The 21,053-nt window shown below is 37.6% G+C and overlaps 1 protein-coding gene across 14 annotated transcripts in view; it reads right to left on the bottom strand.

Annotated features, from left to right (window-relative positions):
• The window catches only part of ppfia4 (PTPRF interacting protein alpha 4), a 191,498-nt gene that overhangs the window by 44,186 nt on the left and 126,259 nt on the right, over positions 1-21,053 (bottom strand). For all 14 annotated transcript variants that reach the window (XM_055183402.2, XM_055183405.2, XM_055183416.2 and 11 more), the window contains exons 2-5: positions 9,270-9,371; positions 6,414-6,578; positions 5,991-6,065; positions 1,809-1,877 (exon numbers count right to left, since the gene is read on the bottom strand). In XM_055183402.2, coding sequence (XP_055039377.1) covers positions 1,809-1,877; positions 5,991-6,065; positions 6,414-6,578; positions 9,270-9,371 — 411 coding nt within the window. The remainder of the gene's footprint in view (positions 1-1,808; positions 1,878-5,990; positions 6,066-6,413; positions 6,579-9,269; positions 9,372-21,053) is intronic.

Here is a 21,053-nt window from a genome sequence, read left to right as displayed (position 1 = left end):
TCTACAGTCAATTTTTTACAGTGTACTTGTGTCACATAAGTGTGCTTATGGTGAAATATATGATGAATATATTTTTAGGTGCTTAAAGAAACACGTCGGAGCCGATGGTGTAGTGGGCAGCACTCAAAACCCCCTATTGGAAGTCTCCTGGGAAGCTCATGTCAGTCTCTGACAATGTGAACTTTGCTTTAAGTATTTGATGAGCTGTGATCCACAGGGAAAATCAGCCATATTTCCATTCTCATGGGAAAATTCTGCCAGCTCTCTAGAGAGACACGCTGTCTGGACTACGTATGCCGTCTCTGGGAATCTTGGTCCCTCTGTCGGCTCTTATTTTCTCAATGCAGCCTTTTCACATTCTCTAGAATTTATTGTTTCTATTTAAACATTCAGTTTCAAGTCAAATGTCGTACAGCAGACAGACAATTTTAGGGGTCACCTCTGTTACCACGTGTCCTAAGGTGTCTAAAAGGCCTGTTAAAACAGACAATGTTCAAAAAGCCCTGCAATGCGGATCTCATCAGGTCTTGTCATTTAACAAATTATCTAATTAGAGACCACTAATCAATAGTATTTAAAATACATTAAAAACAAGGTAAAACTTAAGCAATGAACAGGATCCAAGATTTAATATAATCTGAAATTTACATATTGACTAGACGTCCACTGGCTGGCTGACTAACAGTGAGTCATACTGTGAAGCAGGGAGACAATTTGGCCGCTTGTGCTCAAGGTTGAAGGGCAAAAGTATTTTGTGCATAATCAATGTTGATTATTTCTCAGTAGCTGTGAGAGAGGTAATAGGGCAGAAGGAATCCTTGAGTGTTTTAACAACTGTACGGTGTAATGACAAAACCTATTGGGTAATACATTAGAATGGCTTAAATGTCTTGTGGTTCAGGCAGTCAGTAATTCTTTAAATAATTATGTACAGTAAAGCATGTCCTTATATTGATTCATTAACTTTAATAAGGGTCATATTAATCATGTTTCACTATTTAACGGTTTTGACTGAAATTTCGACATATGATGCTGGCCGAGAATTTTCGGGTGTTTGTTGTTTCACCTCCCACCTCTACAATGGGTGTATAGGTGCACTGGAACAATCCATTAATCCATTAATCCAATGCATTAAACTTTCGTTTACAAAGACGTGAAACTCATCGAGTGGTCAGGGGTGTTTACTGATATGCTCAGACAAAAATCGTTGCAAAAGATGCTTTCCAACAGGTATCTTAGCATTCGTTGTAAACTTGTGGACCTATTTTTCCAAACGCCTCACACCCGTATATTCTTCCGTTGAGAGCTTGAATAATAGACACTCCAGCCCAGTTGGTGGCGATAATCGGTCTTTGCCAATTGCAAGAACACAAACAAGGTTCCCAGCGCGGACTAATACCGTACCTCACAGCACCTCTAATACAAGTCAATGAAGTAGGACAAAAACTACGATAAAACCTGATGGAGGGCATCTTTTGCAGCGATTTTTGTGTTAGCATACCAGTGAACACCGGTGAACACCCCTGACCACTCGGTGGGTTTCACGTCTTTGTAAACGAGAGTTTGATGCATTTTGGGAGGGGTTGTTCCAGTGCACCTGTGCAGCCATTGTAGAGGTGGGAGGTGATACAACAAACACCCAAAAATTCTCGGGCCAGCATCATATGTCAAAATTTCAGTCAAAACCATTCTATTTCATCATAAACAATCTGAAAACAGGACTTTAAGTGTAAAATACCGAACTTGTCCTTTAATAAAAAAAAAATAAAAAAATAATATAATCAATTAAAGCAGTTGAATGCACATACCTTCCATGTAGGTTTAGAGCTGTCCATCCTTTCCACATCCCCATCCTTCTTCTGTCTCAACGTGACCACCTAAAGAAAAACAAAACACCAACCGGTCACTTTATCAGTGCTTTACATGTGGGAATAAACTAACCCACCGCACAACAACTAAGTGCAACGTTTGCAACATTCAGCATAATTGCTGCCACAGCAAGGGACTGATGATGCACTTGCTTTGTTTATGTTTTTTGTTGCACATTTTTGGTGAAAGAGGGATTTAAGAGTGTTTCTTTTAATAGCAGCTGAGAACTTTTCCTGTCAGATTAAAATGGGGTCGGGAGTCTTGTAGATAAGACTATAAAACAACACATTTTGCTTAACTAAACGCGCTTAAAAGCCACGTGTTATTAATGTATTCATGAGATGGTACATTTGCATCTGAATCCTTACATTTTAAGCCCATGAAAGTGACAACTGGACGAAGACAATTAAATATGTACATATCATTTGCTAGGCAGAATTTGTATGAGGGGATTTGATTTACATATTTGCAATGCTCTTTATTACATGTTAGTGCTCTGTTTATTACAGTGTGTAATTCGTGAAGTATTAAAAAGGCTGGCATGACAAAGGAGAGTCTGACAGACACTGTTTGGTAAATATCCCTAAAAACAACTCTAAGCACAACAGTCACAGTCTAATACAGAGCATTACAGTCTCAGGGCCAAGCAACATAAAAAATGAAAGAAAGAAAGAAAGAAAGAAAGAAAGGAGAAAAGTATGAAGGGGGAAGGATAGATGGAAAAAGGAAGGGAGAAAAAGAAATAACAAAAGTAAAGAGAAAGAAAAATAAAAGGAGGAAGACAGAAAGAAAGCAAGAAAGAAAAAAGGAAGAGAAGAAGGAAGGACAAATTAAATAAAGAAGGAAGGAAGGAAGAAAGAAAAGAAAGGAAAGAAGGAAGGAAGGAACAATTTAAAAAGAAATAGAGAATGAAAGAAAGGAGAGAAGAAATAAGGAAAGGGAGAAAAAAGAAAGAACAAATAAAGAAAAATAAAATATAAAAGGAAAAGAGAAAGGAAGGAAGGAAATAAGAAAAAAGGAAGGAGGGAACAAAGCAAGGAATGAAGGAAGAAAGAAGGAATGAAGAAAATGAAAGATAGAAAAGAAAGATTGAACGTAGAGAAGGAAAGTATAAAGGAAAAATGAAAAAGGAAGGGAGTAAAATAAAAGAACAAAGGTAAAGAAAAAATATAAAAGAAGGAATGGCAAAAGGAGGAAGGAAGGAAGAAACAAAGGAATGAAGGAAACGAAAGACAGAACCAAAAGAAAGAAAAAAGTAAGATTGAAAGAAAAGAACCAAAGTGGAAGAATACATGGAAAAGGGAAAGGATGAAAAGAAATATAAAAGAAATATAAAAGAAGAAAAACAGAAAGGAAGAAAAAAAGAAAAAAGGAAGGAAAGAAGGAAGGACAAATTTATTAAGGAATGAAAAAAAGAAAGGAGAGAAAAAAGAGGAAGGGAGGAAAAAAAGAACAAAATAAAGAAAATATAAAAGGTGGAAAAGAGAAAGGAAAGAAGGAAGGAAGGAAGAAAAAAGGAAGGAAGGAACAAAGAAAGGGGAGAAGGAAGAAAGGGAGGAAAGAAGGAATGAAGAAAATGAAAGTTAGATAAGAAAGAAAGATTGAAAGTAGAGAAGGAAATTATGAAGGAAGGAAGGAAAAATGAAATAGGAAGGGAGGAAAATAAAAAACAAAAGTAAAGAAAAAGAAAATATAAAAGAAGGAAAGGAGAAAGGAAGAAAAAAGGAAGGAAGGAACAAATAAAAGAATGAAGGAAAAAAGGGCGGAGAAAGAAAGATAGAAACAAAAGAAAGAAAAAAGTAAGATTGAAAGGAGAGAACCAAAGTACGAAGGAGGGAAGGATACATGGAAAAAGGAAGGGAGGAAAAGAAATAACAAAATAAAGAAAAAGGAAATATAAAAGAAGGAAAAGAGAAAAGAAAGAAGGAAGAAGAAAGGAAGGAAGGAAGAAACAAAGCAAGGAATGAAGGAAGAAAGAGAGGAAAGAAGGAATGAAGAAAATGAAATATAGAAAAGAAAGATTGAAAGTAGAGAAGGAAAGTATGAAGGAGGGAAGGAAAAATGAAAAAGGAAGGGAGGAAAATAAAAGAACAAAAGTAAAGAAAATATAAAAGAAAGAAAGGGAAAAAAAGAATGGAAGAAAAAAGGAAGGAAGGAACAAAGAAAGGAATGAAAGAAGAAAGGGGGGAAGAAGGAAGTACAAGAAAGAAAGATAGAAACAAAAGAAAGAAAAAAGTAAGATTGAAAGGAGAGAACCAAAGTACGAAGGAGGGAAGGATACATGGAAAAAAGAAGGGAGGAAAAGAAATAACAAAATAAAGAAAAAGGAAATATAAAAGAAGGAAAAGAGAAAAGAAAGAAGGAAGAAGAAAGGAAGGAAGAAACAAAGCAAGGAAGAAAGATAGGAAAGAAGGAATGAAGAAAATGAAATACAGAAAAGAAAGATTGAAAGTAGAGAAGGAAAGTATGAAGGAGGGAAGGAAAATTGAAAAAGGAAGGGAGGAAAATAAAAGAGCAAAAGTAAAGAAAATATCAAAGAAAGAAAGGGAAAAAAAGAATGGAAGAAAAAAGGAAGGAAGGAACAAAGAAAGGAATGAAAGAAGAAAGGGGGGAAGAAGGAAGTACAAGAAAGAAAGATAGAAACAAAAGAAAGAAAAAAGTGATAAGGAAAGGAGAGAAGCAAAGTACGAAGAAGGGAAAGAAAAATGAAAGAGGATAGGGAGGAAAACAAATGAACAAAAGGAAAGAGAAAGAAAATATACAAGAAGGAAAAGTTAAGTCAAAGAAGAAAGTAAGGAAGAAACAAAGAAATGAATAAAGGGAATAAAGGGGAAAAAGGAAGAACGGGAGGAAAGAAAAAAGTAAAAAAGAAAGATAGAAACAAAAGAAAGAAAAAAGTGAGAAGGAAAGGAGAGAAGCAAAGTACGAAGAAGGGAAAGAAAAATGAAAGAGGATAGGGAGGAAAACAAATGAACAAAAGGAAAGAGAAAGAAAATATTAAGAAGAAAAAGTGAAGTCAAAGATGAAAGGAAGAACGGAATAGAAAGTAAAAAGAAGAGGATAGGAAGAAAAAAAAAAGAAAAAAGAAGGGGATTAAATGAAAGATATAGAGTGATAAAAACAAAGAAAGTGACTGTGTTTGAACTGAGGCAGCAGAATTTTTGTCATAATGCAACAGAATGTCACCAGTGCAGACTGCACCCAATGACTCAATGAATCACAAAAAAAAACTTATTTTTGTCACTGAGCCACACCAGACAGCTCAATGATGTGAGGATTTATTCTAGAGAAGAACAGAAAACTGGGACAGCACGGCCTGCGGCACACAACATTTCTGAATGGCCATGTATTTTACTATTACCATGTAGTGTGTTTTTCAGTTCTCTGTTGTGTCCACCTGAGTTTCTGTTAAGTGGGAGGCAAAAGATGAAGAACTTGATGATGGTGACTGTGTTTTGCTCAGAAGCAGCTAACTGCAGAAACTCATACAGTCTCATGTACATAAAGAGAAGCTAGTATAAACAATCCACTATTTAAAAGATATGATACTATATACAACTACACAATAGAATAATGTATGTGAAAGATATCCAATAAGCAGGCGTAAGCTGGTTTCAAAATTAACACTTATCAAGCAGTTCAAGTACACCTAAAGAAAACATCTGTCTGCTAGAAAAACATCTGTCATGACACTCACACACACAACTTAATGTGTTTATCACCGGTGTGAAAGAGATAAAAATAAAAAATGTATCTTAAAAGAAAAAAATACTTTAATAAAAATAATGCGTTTTCATGGCTGGTAATAAATATTTGACTATACCAAACATTTACTCAATTCACTTGCTATTGGCAGGTGTGATAAAAACTTCATTTTGGACACTGGCTGTGTAATTGTGGTGTCAACGCTAAATTCCACACAAACGTAAATCTACAGTATATGTCAAGTGCATTTGCTCTGCTTGAACTGTAAGTGGCATGTGAGAGATGGAAATAGACAGCATGCAGAGATTGACAGCAGGGGGCAGGTGGTCACTGCACAGATGTTAATAAGATCAGCAAATCCATATCAGTGTGCATGCATACCTCAACACACACACATATGCTTAAAGATACAGTACCTCTTGAGTGGCGGCCGCCAGCTGTCCTTCTAACGTAGTTACTCTTTCAAGAGCCACACGTAACCTTTCACGCACCTGCACAAATTAACAACAAAAGGGACTCAAATAACAAAATACACACATGGCAACCCCATGAGCCCCCCACCACTCACTCATTCCACCGTTAGCCACGTAATTGAGCACTAATCGTCATTCTTTGTTACACAGTCCCTGTTGACTTTACACCACTGACAGATTGAAACCAGCAAATGCTTTTTGTTTTATACTCTGAGGGGTAAATTTACCACACCAGGGGTTTAAACCATGACCTCGGTGTTGCTAGCGGGATAATCTACCATCCTCTGCAACCCTGCACTACAGTAAGGTGTTCCGTCTAACCCTGAATAATAGGGTAAAACATTTTACTCCATCTGGCTTTCTTACTTTCTCATCCAGGGCTTTATGATGCTCGAATAGAGATTTGAGAGCCTTGAGCACCTCCACCTCACTGGACACTCCTGAGGGCGGAGGAGCCTGCCTCTTCACCACAGTCATCCTCAGCGAACGCTCGTGACGAGACACCAGACACTCCAAGTGCTCCAGAAGAAGCTGCAGAGCAAAGCAAAGATGCAGAAACACACATGCACGTGTGTGGTAAATGTGAGCACTGCAGGAACTGACATTAGTGACTTCTTTTTGAGGGCGCACGATACGAAGCTTGTCACAACATGTATGTAGCCCTTCATGTGGGTGGTTCGTCATTTCAAAATAAAGCAATAAACCCCAAGAAGCAGTGGGTTACCAGTGCATTTTATAACAGCTAAGGGGCGTTGTTAGGCACGACGCGAAGCGGACCCACTGCTTTGCAGGGTTTATGGCATTTATAAAACGGTTACATCATATGCATAGCAGGGTTTCACAAAATAAAACACAAATAAGTTGTAATTATATTAGTACAAATATTACTATTATAATTTTCAGCTAAAAGCGGAGATAATTCCATTTTTGTAAAGAACTTTTGTAAGAGATCAGATTCAACGCTGTTGTGTCGAGTGGATGCGTCAGTGTTTAAGTTGGGTAAGATTGCCATCTAGTGGATAATAGCGGAAATATCAATGTAAGATAGAAACAACTCAGAGAACGTTTTCTCTTTATTGACGAAATGACTCAACAATATTTATTGACATTTATCTGGATATCGCCATAATTGTGCAAAGGTAGAAAAATTAAAAAATTATTAAAGACTGTGGTGTTTATTTTCATAAATCAGTACGCAGCAACAATGGCGCAGTGCGGTCTGAACCGTGGGTTTACCGGTGTATTGTATCACGGCTTAGAACGCGTTTCAACCAAATTAGAATGAAGAACCAGAACGAGCCGTTTTATAATATGTGTTCGCCACGTCATGTGAGCCTATGTGCATCACGCATCTTGTCAAAATAAGTGTCCGCTGCACACGCGTCTAAAAGGTTTAGAGACGCTCGTGTTTGCCAGATACTGGCATAATCTCATGCGTAATCAGAGTTTACTGTTAAAGCGGAATTGAACCCTAGACATTTTAGCGTGTTATCACGGGTAATTTATGTTCATTTTGCATTTTACATGAGAAAAAAAAAGAAATTGCACAATTTCGATTATTAGATTGATAGTGTGTTGAAGCAGAATTTTCGTAACGGTCATTGATGGACTCAATTAACCAGAACGCACTGCGCGAAACTGAGTCATTAGCTCCACCCACTAACCACTGATCAGCCTTCAGGTTTGTTCGACTTCATGCGGCGCCGCAAGAACCGACAGCTGGATTGACGTCAAAGTTTCGGTAGAGTGATTTAAAAACAACCTCCTCCGTATGATTTTGCGACAGCCGAAAGACGAATGCAACCAAAGAGTAACTCCGCATTTACCGTCTCTGAAGGGAAAATCACCAAAACCCTTGATAAAAGATGACTAGAACCTGTGCAGTATGTGGATGTAAAGACAACAAATTCAGGCCACTTGGAGTTTTCATTGTTTGATGTTTATGTTTACATCAAACCGACCCTCAGGTGACACACCACAGATTAGGAAGATTTTGAGTACTGTTTTCAGCCCAGTTTTTCCGCGGACTCAGGTAATGTAAAATGGTAAAAATATCTAAAACATAATTTGGCTTAGTTGTTGCTTGTTTTGTGTAACTACGGTAAACATACGATGTAGAAAGTTATTATCATGTTGTTGTTATTATGAACACAAGCAAAGCAAGCTAACGTTAACTCATCCTTTGCAGCTGTCAATCAAAGAACGTTATCATCTACTGTCAATCATCTCGCCTCAAGACACGCCCCCATTTAGAAGGTTCAGAATTATGTAGTCGTGCATTTTTCTTCCAGTGATTTGAGGACCCGTCAAAGGGCAGCACAATCGACTACATATATGTAATGAAATATAGTGTTGGAGCATAATGTTGTTTTAGGGTGGACTTCCGCTTTAAGGGAGTGTCTTACGTTTATTTTGTGAACATGAGCGTCTCTATTATCATAAACGGTTTTGACGCGTGTGCAGCAGGCACTTATTTTGACAAGATATGTGATGCATGTGATTTTTTGACGCAAAAAACCCCGAATTAAACAAAATAAAATACCAAAAATTTATATGACTGAAAGTACTGCTTACAGAAACAAGACAGCAGATATCACAATAATATTGTTACGGTGAGTTTCTTTGGGCACAATAATCATGTTGTGAAAATCACATTTATGCATCATGGATACTTTCAATTGGATGGATAGTTCGCAAAAAAAAAATGTTGTCATCGATTACTCACCTTATGCAGTTTTTCTGTTGAACGCAAAAAAGATATGAAGAGTTTCGTTGCAAAATGAGATAAAACTCTATAATACAGCTAAGTAGCACCATAAAACAAAATAACAACATGATAACATAATAATAAACATGTTTTGACAAAAATGTTAAATTTGCATTTATCTCGTTTTGCAAAGAAACTCTTCATATTTTGATAAATGATAGTAAACACAGAGTTGACATAACCACTGACTTCCATAGTAGGAAAAACAAATAATATGAAAGAGGAATTTTCATTTTTGGGTAACCTATCCCTTTAATAATCTGAAAAGAAAGCAACAAAGGGAAGAACTGCATGGTCATAGTTGCTGGCTCATGATAGAAAAAGCACAAATCACGTAAGAGCAAGTTTAAATGTTTCTTCTTATCAATTAAACTAAAGATAAGGCTAATGTTATTACCCTAACAAAAAAACTGTCCTGATTTTATCAGGACATCTGGTCATTGTAATACACTCACCCTGGTATTGTTCCTCTCGGCTTTAAGCTCAGAAATCTCCTCCTCTTTTTCTAAAAGCTGCTCTCGACACTGATTGAGCTCCTTGGTCAGGGTAGCAAACTCCTGTTAAGAGAGAGAAAGACAGTGAGAAAGATTCACTAATATCCTTTTACTCAACTAGTACTCAAACTTCTTAATGTGGTTTGATAGTGGTGTTATAATTTATGACTATTATTTCAGGGCTGTATGGATCGACACATGGAACAATAGGCACTCAGTCATCTGCATTAGACCTTGTTTGTACATTTTCCCCCATTTAATATGCCATCTACTTATATTTACTGCTGACCTCCACTTTTACAGTCTCTTGTGAATGGCCCATGAGGCAATGAAAATGAATGTTCACGGCTCATGGAGCACCTGAGCTGGTGAAGCTCAAACTTTTGGACTCCATACTAGTCCCACAATAGAGGCCTTTTGTTGCACAGGAACACAGTTGATTATGTCACATGGCGTGGTGTGTGGGCCAGGAATCTACTTTAGGAATCCAGAACTGATGACATTATGTACTTGCTTAGAATATTAATTAAGGTTTAACAACAAAATTAAAGATTTTAAAGAAAGTTTTTCATTGGCATAATAAACAATACTGACTTTAGGTAGATTCTGGTCTGTTTCTCACACAAATCTACTGCATGGTTTTAAATGACTTGAGAGACTGGACTGACACGAGATCGAACAAATATAACACAATTGTTATTTTTAGATGAACTGTTACTTTAACACTGCATCTCAACAGATTTTGGCTCTTTGCCTCTGTCCCTCCAGCGCTCAGGCATCAGTCTAGCGTGGCTCAATTGCTCTGCTCTATGAAGTTTACCGGCCAGGCCCCTGGCATTAGACCTAGTTAACCCAGCTGTTCCTCATGGTCTATCGGGAAACTTTCACAGCCCTGTTCAAGCATGTCAACACCCCTCCTGTTCCAGCACGGCCATTAGCATACATACATTTATACACACTTCACTACAAGCGACGGAAATACAGGCCGGGGTTGGAAAAGAGTCACAGTTGCTATGTTTACATGCACAACATTTTTTCAACCCGATTGAATTTAATACGATTGAAGGTTACGACGATACAGTTTACATGCACCCTAAACATTGCAATCTGATTAAAATGTTTGTTTACATATACATTCTATAGAATCCAAACCGAAGGTCTAAGCAAAGTGCACAGCCAAGGTTGCCAGATTCACGTATCAAAAATCCCAAATGGACTTTCAAAACTAGCCCAAACGCATCCCAATGACTGTTCATAGCCCAAATACCAATAACTAATGAACGAAATAAACAACTGGTGGAAACAGTTTAAACAGTAGCTCAAATCTAAACTCAAAAAAGCAGAGGACTTGGCAACGCCTCGCTACGGACAGCATCTCTTGTCGAGTTCAGGCTTTATCTCTGGATTAAAGTCAAAGCGGAGTTGGAGGAAGTTGTTCTTAAAGGGGGGGTTTAGTGGTATTTCAAGCATTCTGACTTAATATTAACACAGTTATAGAGTTGTTTCCTCATGCTAAACGTAGGCAAAGTGTCAAAACAGCAGTTGGACGTGTTCCAGAGTATTTCTGTGCCGAAGGCACTTCGCCAGGGTTCGTACAAGTTTCGGCAAGTCTTTTTCGATTACAGTTCTAAATGACGTTTCAGGGGTTTTCGATACGTATCACTTCTTTATATGGGGAAAACTTCCCCCGGAAAACCCCGCCCACCCGTCAATCAGCAGGAGACGCTAGAGCTGCTAACAGCTTATCACGCCACTCAGTTTTGTTTAATTTCAAAAGTCAACAATGGCACGAAAGAAGAAGTGTGTTTTTGGATGTAAGGAGAAGACATCCAGCCTTATGGAAACAATGGATATAGTTTTTTATCCGGGGTAGCAGCGGAGTTTTGCGTGTGTGTTTGATGCGCTGGATTTTCCCAGCCGGGTCATGACGAGTTGCACGCGGTAAGTAAGACTTCTGTCTTATGTTGGAAATAGTCGCGTGCATATTATATAAATGACACGAACATGTAGTGAATCATAAGTTAAAACAGTGTTGTATAGTGTTGCATGACTCGTACTCGCTCCTCCCGTGGTATAAATCCCTTCTTTATTTTTTCGTACGTTATCGGAAAGATTCGGTAAAGCTAATCTTTCTTTTATAAATCTGATTCAACTAAAGACTCTTCAGAGATATAAAGGATGTCATACTACTCTATAGGTACTCCAGATTAACATCAGAAATGCAGAAACAGCGTGTGTTACGTGAGCTTTAAGAAGTTTTCAGATATAGGTGATGGAAACACACTTTGAAAAGTCACAACGCTATTTTATTGCTTTAAGTAGCCTAATGTTTTCAAAATACACATAAACGCGGCAGAATGTATATCGCATGACCCCAGTAACCTTACCTTAATAATGTGTGATGCCATTGCCTTACTGTTGAGTGTTTCTGTGACGAGAATCATGTTATATAAGAGTTTAATATAAGACGTAAACTTGAGCGAAAATGTTCTGCGCATGTGCACAATGTATTTTTGCATCCGATTGAGAAAATACTATGATTCGCGCGTTTACATGCATACTTTTCTCCTGCGGATCGGATCACAGATAGGAGTACACAACCCCCTTCAATACGATCCAAATTTGCATCCGATCGCCCTCAATCATATTGATTAAGGTGTTTACATGAAGGCTTTTTAATACGATTGAGCTATCAATACGATTACAAACTGAATATTTGGTTGCATGTAAACGTACCTATTGACTGCAGCATTATACAGTGTAATGCATCACCTATCACAAATAAACATGAATGCCCATTATTTTGACATTTCCTTCGATTTTTATTTCGATACAACAACAAACAAATATGGGGCATCATTGACTTCCGTAATAGGAACAAAGAATACTATGGACGTGAATGGTGTCCCAGATCTGTTTGGTTATTAAAGGAACAGTATGCAAGAAATTTATATCAATTAATCATACAATGGCCCTGATATGTCACTAGACATTAAGAAATCATTTTCATTTCAAATACTTATATCACTGACAACAGCGTCCCGGCCAGGATATTGTCATTTAAAAAGTGGAGTTGCAGCCCTCAACTGATGTTTATGTTGTCATTTTGTGTATTGGCCACCAGTTGTGTGATTGCAGTACCAGTTTTAGCCACAAGTTGTGTGATTGCAGTACCAGTTTTGGCCACAATCCTACATACTGTTCCTTTAACATTTTTCAAAATATCTTCATTTGTGTTCAGCAAAAAATAAATACATTTGGATCAACGTAGGGTAAGTAAAAGATCACAGAATGTTTTTGTGAACTTTCCCTTTAATAAACTAAAAGTGATTTAGAGATTTACAAGTTGAAACAGTCATAAAACGTAATTTAGAAAACGTATACAGTATAAAGCATCATTTGACCACACGGTCATGTTTAAGCTTTATTTACCAGATATACAGTACTGTGCATGCAAGTCTTAGGCCACCACCACCAGCTTTGTTGTATTAGCAAAGTTTTAATGTCATCCATATTTATTTTGCACTCTTTTTATTGAGATACAAAGAGAAAATACAGGAAATATGTACACAAAAATAAAATCAAAACAATTTTCCAAACTAAATGTCTTTTTCAGGCATCGGCCAGTATTTAGTTTGACCTCTCTTGGCACGAAACACATCTTGAGCTTTTCTGAGGACTGCTTTTCTGACTGAAGTCCTGAAGTCATTCGATTAGAATTAGGATTTAATTTCATTTAGATTTAAGAGATCATGCAGCGGCCTGCTATTGCTCAAGTGGAAGTGGAGTTTACGCTAAATACTTGACAATTCAGTTTACACTTTTATACTGTTTTAAATACTACATACACATTTCCTGTATTTTCTGGTTGTATTCTAATATAGAGACTGATAAATAATGATATATGATCATCACTATACAATTGCAAAAACAACAAATCTAATGATAGCATGGTGGCTTAAGACTTTTGCACAGTACTGTATACTCACAAACTTTCCTCTCACACGTCTGAAGCACTTTTTGTGAATTCTTATTCTGTCGTAATGGTTGTTGACTCTTGTTAATGAAGAGATGACCACACAGACAGTGGGCTAAATAGAGTTTGTATAAACACGGATGTACTCAGACTGCAGGGTCGGCTATGCAAAGCGGAAGCTTTATGAGGTCAAACATTGTGTTAGTGTGCTGCTTTTCCACTGTCTTACGCTGGTTGACTGAAGTATAAGGGCCAGAAAGGTCCAGGAGGAGGGGTGGGAGAAAATTGGGTCAGTGCGTAATTCATTTTTTTACAGTAGTAAAGGAAAAGCACAAAATGCACAAACTGATGTCAGATCTTACTGGCTTTTTCAATCTTTTCAATGAAATAAAAAACTTAAGCGGATCTGAATGGCAACTTTGTGATATCATACAGAAGCTAAAAAAAATAATGTAATGAAAACATGTTGTATTAGAAAAAGCAATTCTGTTTCAATCTGATATGCCACCTCAGTAAACACACGGAAATAAACAAAAGGAATTGAAAACATGCTTCTGGGGTTTGTCATCAGAAGATGGTGCCTCAGTGGTATATTAATGTGTCTTCTAACTATAAAAAGTAACACAAGAGGATTTTCTGTGCTGTGGTTTTGCATTTGAAGCCCTGGATTATATTGCATTGTGACTTGAGAGCGTAAAAAACGCTAAAAAATCCCACCATTTAATATTCAGTTCTTCTGCAACTTCTTCTTTAAGGCAAGTTACAATTCAACTTTTAGCACATATAATAAAAAGCCAAACAGTTTGAAGTGAAAACTGTTAAAAACTAAAAATTATATTATTTCACACTCTCTTAAAAAGATGTACATTGTGACGTCGCTTCCTTCCATTGTAATGAATTGAAGCCAAAAAATGTCTGACCATGGACCTTGCCACGTTACATAAAAATGTCAGTTTGGAGCTCAATTCAAACATGCCAATCATAAGGACACACCCAGTATCTATAGCATCAAATTACTAGCTAAAATTAAACTGATCACAAAAATGAACAATTGAACATACTATATCAGTGTGATAACAACTATACCCTAAAGCAGTGGTTCTCAAACTGGGGTCCGGGGCCCCCAGGGGGGCCGCAAGATGGTGCCAGGGGGGCCCCAGTTTTATGACATAAAATACATTAATTTATCATGAATACTGTGAAATTAAACCTTAAAAAATAAGGCAGCACTACTTTATATAATTTAATATTTTGTTTAATTAAAATGTGAAGTTTTAGAACTGTTTTTTGTCATAAATTTTCTTTGAGGGGGCCGCGAAGGAATGCACCGTACACAAAGGGGGCCGTACGCTGAAAAAGTTTGAGAACCACTGCCCTAAAGGACCAAAACCATCTTTTGGGAAATGTTGTTTGCATGGAGAGGGTGGGGTTTATGACTGCAGCCAGCCTCCAGGGGGCGATCAAAGAGGGGCCAGCAGCTTCACTTTTCAAAATGTATGAGGCACACCCGCCTACAATCTTTTGTACCAACATGTACCTCTGAGGTACTAATATGAACTCTTTAGGTGCAAATGTATACTTTTTGAAAGGGCACTGCCCCAGTGAAAGCTAGGAACCATTTTTAGACCATAACAGTATAGTCAACATTTCTCTCTGAATGACTGCAAAGTGATCTCAGGTGAGGTTTAGTGGAGTTTCAGTAAATGTAAATTAATCGATATGGATAGCATCTAACTGCAGCTATTTAATTTAGAAACATATAACAGCCTCAAGGTAAAAATTAAGATAAATATTACTATATTTAAAAATATGAAATGTGTTTTAGATATCACATTAATTCCAACTTGATCTCATGGAAACTTGTATGTTTTTATGAGCTGATTAATTCATATGAAGCGAATCATACAAAAGGACGATTCCACAGTTTCGGTCCTTAAGGGGTTTAATGAACAATATATATCGTATAATACCCATTTGTTGTCATTTTATTATTTTTAGTTCACTGTTTTGTTTAAGATAGATGTAAGAAATAATAAAGTTAATTTTATTCCACTAAACCTTGGAATGAAATTTTTCGTTTTATTTCCGTCTCCAAAAATTTCTTTCATTGCCTTTAATAAAATCCTGAATTTTGGTGCATAACATTTATATTGGTGTGTCTTCTACAAAATACTAATACTAACACTAAAGTATAATTTCAATAATCCACCACGATGCAATGGAAACATTTACTAACTTTCGTAACTCCTTCTGTCCAAACTGTTAGATGGTGTGTCGGACGAACCTAAATGCAGACAGCGGTGGATGAACAAAAAGACTTTTATTATATAATAAACAGAAAATAATACCCACGAGGGGGCAAAACAACATAAACAGGATAACTTGAACAGGAGTGAACACTAAACAGGGCAAGACACTAAACTACACTAAAACACAAAACAGGGTTACACTAAACAATGAACTTGACAAAACACAACTATATATTACACTTGACTAGACTAGACTAGACTAGACTTTGGACAACGTACTTACAGGACTTTGGAACAATGCACAAGCACAGGACAACAAACACAAGGACCTTAAATAGGGGAGAACTGATGAGGGCAACAGGTGACAGGAGTTAAACAATAAAGATAAGGCTAACAAGAGAGCGTAAAAGAGACAAGACACAGGGAACACGTGACATAGACAATCTTATATCTGCGTGGGAGGAAAAGTTGACAGGATTTCACGGATTTCGACAATATGGGTAAGTTTCTGGTTTCTGTCTAAAAGTTTACGAACGTTAAAATGTTACGAACGTGATAAACTTTGGTTAAGTAAACATTAAATATGATCATTGTGGTGAGAAAGGATGAAAGAGTGTGCTAGTCAGATCCTTGCTAGTAGTTTCGGACCGAAAGCGGTGTCATGTTCATCTTAAAAGAGAATTCAAGGTGGTTGTATACACTCCGTTTGATGGCAGCTAGAGCAGAGGTCCGGTCCTCAACCATGGGGCGCGACCCAGTACCGGGTCGTGGACAAGTTGCCACCGGGTTGCAAAGAACGTCCTGAAGAAATGTGCATAATAGCCACGTAATAGTTTGCTTGGGTATTTTGTTCTTTAAGATCCAACTTCAAATAACATCGATCATTTCTACAGAGCCGCGGTCTCTCTTTTTCTCGGTCTCTCTCTCTCTACCAGCGCATCAGCGATCACATTGCTGTCATTAGAGTTTTGAGCATACAGTACTTCTAAAACACAATCGATCAAAGAATTGCAGAGGTACGACTTCATGAATCATTTGCAAATGTACCTCGCAAATAATGTTAATACGTTAAGACGTTCAACTCTGTAACGTCGCAAATGACAAAAAAGTAATTTCAGAATTATCCAGTGATCGTGGCACAGTGATCAAATAAACTCTTTTACTGCAGCACACTTTTAACGTAGGTTTGAAAGGAACCTAAACATTTAGTCATGTGTCAATAATCATTAAAATCATATCTGGATATTTTTTTCTGGATATATCAGTGAATCTTTTCACCTGAACCCTAACCCGGCCCCCAAACCCAATGTCACAGAGGTGAAAGCAAATTGCAAAAAAACGTATTCAGTCATACAAATTCATATGAACGGGCCACTAGGTAAAATACATTTGGGTTGCCATGAGATTGTGTTGTTCATAAATGTTCCTCTTTACGAACGTTAACCTGTCTCTGTGTGTTTAAAAGCATTTTATCAGATGCAGAGATTATTAAACCTACAAAATTACCATTTGTCTGGAAGGACAGGCTCCACTGGATGCTAATTACAGGTCACTTTCATGAATATCTATCATGTAAAACATTGCAATTATAGCTGTCAGTTTTCATGAGGTGCAAATGAGGTATGAGCTTGTCTATCTAAAAAGTTGAAAAGATTTCTCCTACACCCTACTGCTTGCTGTACTTCCCCTCCATCTCATGTATGACATGAGAGAGATCAAGAGAACTGGATCTAAACCTTGAATCTATACGAGCTAACATTTTTTACATAAAGCCTTAGTTGGATCTTTCACCAGTTTAAGACAATGTTTTGACATGTCTAACCTCAAGGGGCTTCCAAATGTCTAAACCTGCTGCAAAATGTACTACACTGATAAAAGAAAGAAAAATCCACAATAGGCCGACTTTAAACCACAGTTTGACTGTTTGGCAGGTGAACAATTGGCTCATTCAGCTCCATGGATTTCTGCGTTTTTGTTTGGTGAAAGCCTTTAGATTAAGAAAAATAAGGAGTATTGCCAAATATAGCAGCAGAGGATTAGACCGCACTGCAGTCGGAATTACTACACACACACACACACACACACACACACACACACACACACACACACACACACACACACACACACACACACACACACACACACACACACACACACACACACACACACACAGACTACAGACAACATTTACTGTACACACAGAGTATTTAAAATCGATATGTTTCCATATAATGACATTTGAGGTACTAATATGCACTCGTTGGTACCAATATGTACTTCTGAGGTACTAATATGAACTGTGTGTACTATTCGAAAAAGTACTACCACCCCAGTGCATGACACTGTAATAGCATGAAAAATATGGTATTAAACATTTATGTTGGGTATAAACATGCCGTTCAGTTGCTGCACATTGATTGTTGCCTACCAATGTTTGAAGAATTTGCCAGTGCGTATTTCCCATAATAACTGTCAAGCGTTACACAATACATTGAAAATGGTTCATCAGCTTTATAGACCTAAGTAATAGCCTCTTAATTTCCATTGACAAGCCTCATGTACATGAAAGAAAAACTAATGTACTCGTGAAAACTTTTCCATAGCCAATTAGAGGCGACAGCTTGGAAATCCTGATTCCCTTTTTTTGAGAAAATAATCTAACAGTAATCTAATCAGATGAAGATCTTTAATGAGTGTCTATGTAATTTGAGAGTGAAAAAGTCTGGAGATGGGTGGGAAGAAATGCCATTAACTTTAATTAATCACCTCGAGCTATCAGTGAGATGTCTATCTAATACAGTGAACAGGCTGCTTTAATGATTTATTTCATTTTCAGATTGGTCAGTGGGCGTCAGCATTCATTTCAATTGCTGAAAAACCTATGAAATGATGAGAAATCATAATACCACACGTCTAATAGCGCTTTTCCATTGCATAGTACCTCACGGGTCATATTGTGTCAGCTCACCTTACTTTGGCTTGGTTTGCTTTTCCATTGAGTTTAGTACCACTTCGTAGTTGTAGGGATTATAGGCGTGTCATTTATTTTTGCTGCCTATTGCTGTGACATCATACAAAATGTGTAGGCGAGCATCATTGGAATGCAGTGTTTCCCATACATTCATCTATTTGTCAGTTTGCCACAAAACTGACCACCACAAATAGATGTTTGCACTTCACGTCTATCACTACCAGTCAACGCGCTCTGCAAAAGCCGCCAAATACACTACAAGATAATCAGGGTTGAATTTGGGACGATTTTCCCCCTTATGACAATCCTTGGTAAAGTCCAGATCGTCTTTGTGGTTGAACCGACTATCAATTGGTTGGACCAATCAGGAGCAGTGGGCAACTATCGCAATGGGAAATATGCCTTGCTCAAGAGCACCTCGGTCACAACCTGCTGGGTGTAAGACTCGAACCGGTGAACTTTGTGTTACAAGCCCATTTCTCTAACCATTAGGCCTACACATGTAGGCCTACCCAATTGTAAAAATTACTTTACTCATACCTCTAAAACAGGTTTATGCTTAAATAAATTGCCAAAGAGAATAGAAAAATAAAGCTAATAATTTTTTTTCTGGGAACAAGTTATAATTCCCAGTTTCACTTCCTAGGTAAATAAATCTTGTTTAAGTAACGTTTAATAAAGTCTATGCTTTAACACCCTAACGGTGCATTCACATGGGGCGTAAGCGTTAACGCTTCCCATTCACTTTTAATGGGTGACGTCATGCATTGTCGAACTTAATTGTGGATCCGTCGGCGCCGCGTCAGTGCCGTTGCTCGCAGCAGAAGTTGAACATTTCTCAACTTTTAAGTGGCAACGCGTGCGTCAGCCAATCAGATCGCCTTATGGAAATGACCTAGGCAGAGCCAGCCAATTACGTTTATGGAAGACCGGAGCATAGGTTGCGCCACTGTGATTGGCTGTTGGCCACGCTTCAGACAAGCCTTCCATCAACCGTTAACACTTTCGCCCCTTGTGAATGTACTGTAATAGACCAGTGAGCAAAATGCTTGCCACTGGTCAGATTAAGGTGCCCTAATCTTGGTTTACTTTGTAGTCTGTACCACAGCTGCACTCTTTGTGTCACTTTCCCCTGGCCCAATGTGGAAAATACACAGAACTTTTGAAGCAGGTGAGGCTGAGGTTTATGACATTTCATGAACAGTCCTTCTTTTCTAGATGTTTAAGCAATCTTTATATAGGCCTACATACATGAGATATATACCCTACTGAAAAATTCAGCTAAAACCAGCATAAGGTTTAAGGTGGTTTACTCTGGTCCTCCCAGCCTGACAAAGCTGGTCATGCTGGTGGGCCAGCTGGTATTCCAGCATGACCACCTAAGTCCAGCTAGACCAGCTTCAAATGTGACCAAAACACAGCTAGACCAGCAAAACCAGCTTCCTACACCAGCAAAACCAGCTAAAACCAAGCTGGGGACCAGCTAAAACCAGCTCACCTGCTTATGCTGGTCTTAGCTGGATTTTTCAGTAGGGTAGACCATCTGTCAGGACTCTTAATGACTTGGTCATCTAAAATAAATAATTTATATTGAGACATTAAAATATAAACTAGCAAAAAATATAAACTATCCTAAAAAAACCCGCTTTAGGCCGACATCTTACATTATATTTAGTCATTTAGCAAACGTTTTTACCCAAAGCATCTGACTGTAATCAATCATTTTCAGTTTCAGATGAAAAGAGTTTCTTCTCAGAATCAACAACACTGACTAAATAACATGCTTAAATGTAAAAATGACACATTTCTAAAACCGTTTTCATCACTGTTCTCAGCTTTTGACAGGACACATGGTAAATAAACTCACTCCAGCTCAGCAATGACATGGTGCAAATCTAAAATGTGAAAAGATAAAAGTGTGAATAAGGTCATAGTAGGTAACCTCCAGTTAACTGGTGGCAGCACAGATGGCTTTACTGATGAACTAATGTGAGAGAAATGACACTATTTAGTCATCACTGCAGTGATGTTCAATGTACAGTAAATAAATGCAAAATATAGGAAAGATGTCACTTTGATGCATGATTGCGTGCCGACAACTGTCCCACGTGTGTTAATGTGACCTCAGTGAAGACTTCCAAGTCATTGACTCAAAAATACATCCATAAATCCAGCAACAAAAGGTCCCTCTGGGTAACAATGTGGAGTGACTGGAACTGGAGAATGTCACTGAAGGGCAAAACAAGGAAAAGTGACACTCCTAAATAATGGAAATAACATTTTGTGAAACTATAACCTTGATATCTTTAATATTGACTAAAAGTTCAAATCAATGTGAAATCAACCTACTCTCAAAATTAGATTCTAAGACTTTAGTCTGGATTTCACAGCAGTGTCAAGTATAAGATGTAAGATGCAGTATTACAGTGATTAAAGTTGTTCTTTAAGCATGTTTGTTTGCATTTTACAACAGCTTTGAATGCATCAACCAATCATAATTTTGAGTTAGAAACCGTAAATCAAAACAATTAACAACTGATTTACAAAAC

This window comes from Misgurnus anguillicaudatus, chromosome 14, assembly GCF_027580225.2.
Source record: "Misgurnus anguillicaudatus chromosome 14, ASM2758022v2, whole genome shotgun sequence".
In the NCBI taxonomy this organism is placed as follows: Eukaryota; Metazoa; Chordata; class Actinopteri; order Cypriniformes; family Cobitidae; genus Misgurnus; species Misgurnus anguillicaudatus.
This window is presented reverse-complemented; position numbering and strand designations above follow the sequence as displayed.